Below are 2144 nucleotides of genomic sequence, written 5' to 3' on the forward strand. Positions count from 1 at the left end.
AAGCAGAGACATTACTTTGCCAACAAAGGTCCATCTGGTCAAGGCTACGGTTTTCCCAGTGGTCATGTATGGATGTGAGAGTTGGACTGTAAAGAAAGCTGAGCTCCGAAAAATGGATGCTTTTGAACTGTGGTGTTGGAGAAGACTCTTGAGAGTCCCTTGGACTGCAAGGAGATCCAACCAGTCCATCCTAAAGGAGATCAGTACTGGGTGTTCATTGGAAGGATTGATGCTGAAGCTGAAACTCCAGCACTTTGGCCACCTGATGTGAAGAGTTGACTCACTGGAAAAGACCCTGATGCTGGGAGGGATTGGGGGCAGGAGGAGAAGGGGGCGACAGAGGATGAGATGGCTGGATGGCATCACCAACTCGATGGTCATGAGTCTGATTAAACTCCAGGAGTTGGTGATGGACAGAGAGGCCTCTCGTGTTGCGATTCATGGGGTCGCAAAAAGTAGAACACGACTGAGCAACTGAACTGACTGACTGACTGACTGAACTTTATTTATTGATAAACCTAAATAGAGTCATAGAACTCAATACAAAGACAAAGAAATACAATAATCAGTTTGAATAAAATTTTCATTCACCAAGAAGCCTAAGATCTGCAAGTTTTCTTAAAGAGTCATTAGACTCTGGAAGGAGAAAAGTAAGTATATGCTAAATAAATGACCAGGTAATAGATAACAGAACATTTCATAGGCTATAGTAAATTATATTTTAAACCAGCTGGAAAAACCATTTTGCTGAATAATTATCAATGTATGTCAACTTGCTTAATATTCAGTTCCCCTCAGCTTAAATTTTAATACTGATTGCTTTTTTTCATGCCTTCTTTCAGGATCTGATTAATTTAATGACCAGGGAAAAACAAGTAGACAAAGCAAAGGTTTATGGTGAGCCAGACTTTTTCCCATGTGTGCACAGACCTCGTGGTCTATGAACATGACACCCCCCCACTTCCTGTTGTGGGGAGTCACACAGGTACCGGGTAGTATGTATATGTGCTGTCGGGCACTCATAGACACTGAACTCTCAGCTTGAGGCAGAACTGAGCACATTTGTTGAGGGAAATCCATGTCTCATGCCGCTCTCCCGTCTGCTCTGGGTGTTTCTGGCCTTCACCTTCTCTGGTAGGGATGCTGTCAAACATGGGTGAGAGTAATCAGGGTGAAAGGTCTGCACATAGACACATGGTGCTTCACAGGGACTTGGGGAGGAAAGGAAAGATGGAGAAAAGCAAGCAAGCATCTTATGATTTCAATTTTTTTGTCTTTGGGTCCTCCATAACTCCTACACTATTTTATTCACTGCTTCATCTTTGTTTTCTGATTTTTTTCCCCACAGCATCTGGTATGGCCCAAAAAGTTACTCAAGACCAGCCAGATATATCCAGTCAAGTGGGGCAGTCAGTCACCCTGAACTGTCGGTATGAAACAAGTTGGAGCTATTACAACCTTGTTTGGTACAAGCAACTTTCCAGTGGACAGATGACTTACCTTATTCATCAGTATTCACAAAACAGTAACGCAAGGAACGGCCGCTACTCTGTAAACTTCTGGAAAGCAGATAAATCCATCAGACTCATCATTTCATCCTTAGAGCTGGAAGATTCTGCAAAGTACTTCTGTGCTCTCTGTTAGCTCACAGTGTTTGAAGTAATAGGAAAAGCTGTACAAAAACCCAGAGCTTGATAAGAGAGAGCTCCCCTGCTGCAGGACCCCAGCTGAAATTCACACCCACAGACCCCGGGCAAGAAATGATAGTGCTGTGGTTTTTTAAGTTGTGGTCTGGATCAGAAGATTTAATTCTAAATAAAGCCTCCTTCTATGTCACTGGAAACAGGTGTCCAGAGTAACTTTCTACAAATACATTCTTCTCTTGAATTTTTGACTTTTAAGTCAACCATACAGAACATGTGTAAAGTTGTCTAGATTTGAAAACTTGTCCCACAATACTTTCTTTTTTTTTCCATTTATTTTTATTAGTTGGAGGCTAATTTCTTTACAATATTGTAGTGGTTTTTGTCATACATTGACATAAATCAGCCATGGATCCACATGTGTTCCCCATCCTGATCCTCCCTCCCACCTCCCTCTCCACCCAATCCCTCTGGGTCTTCCCAGTGCACCAGCCTCAAGCA

The 2144-nt window shown here is 42.5% G+C and overlaps 1 gene segment (V, D, J or C); it reads left to right on the plus strand.

The window, feature by feature from the left end:
* The first annotated feature begins 1010 nt into the window (after positions 1-1010).
* Positions 1011-1655, plus strand: LOC133066555 (T cell receptor delta variable 1-like). The segment is given in 2 exon segments: positions 1011-1134; positions 1349-1655. Coding segments are annotated over 2 exon segments (345 nt in total).
* The last annotated feature ends 489 nt before the right edge of the window (positions 1656-2144 follow it).

This window comes from Dama dama, chromosome 12 (assembly GCF_033118175.1).
Source record: "Dama dama isolate Ldn47 chromosome 12, ASM3311817v1, whole genome shotgun sequence".
Taxonomy (NCBI): domain Eukaryota; kingdom Metazoa; phylum Chordata; class Mammalia; order Artiodactyla; family Cervidae; genus Dama; species Dama dama.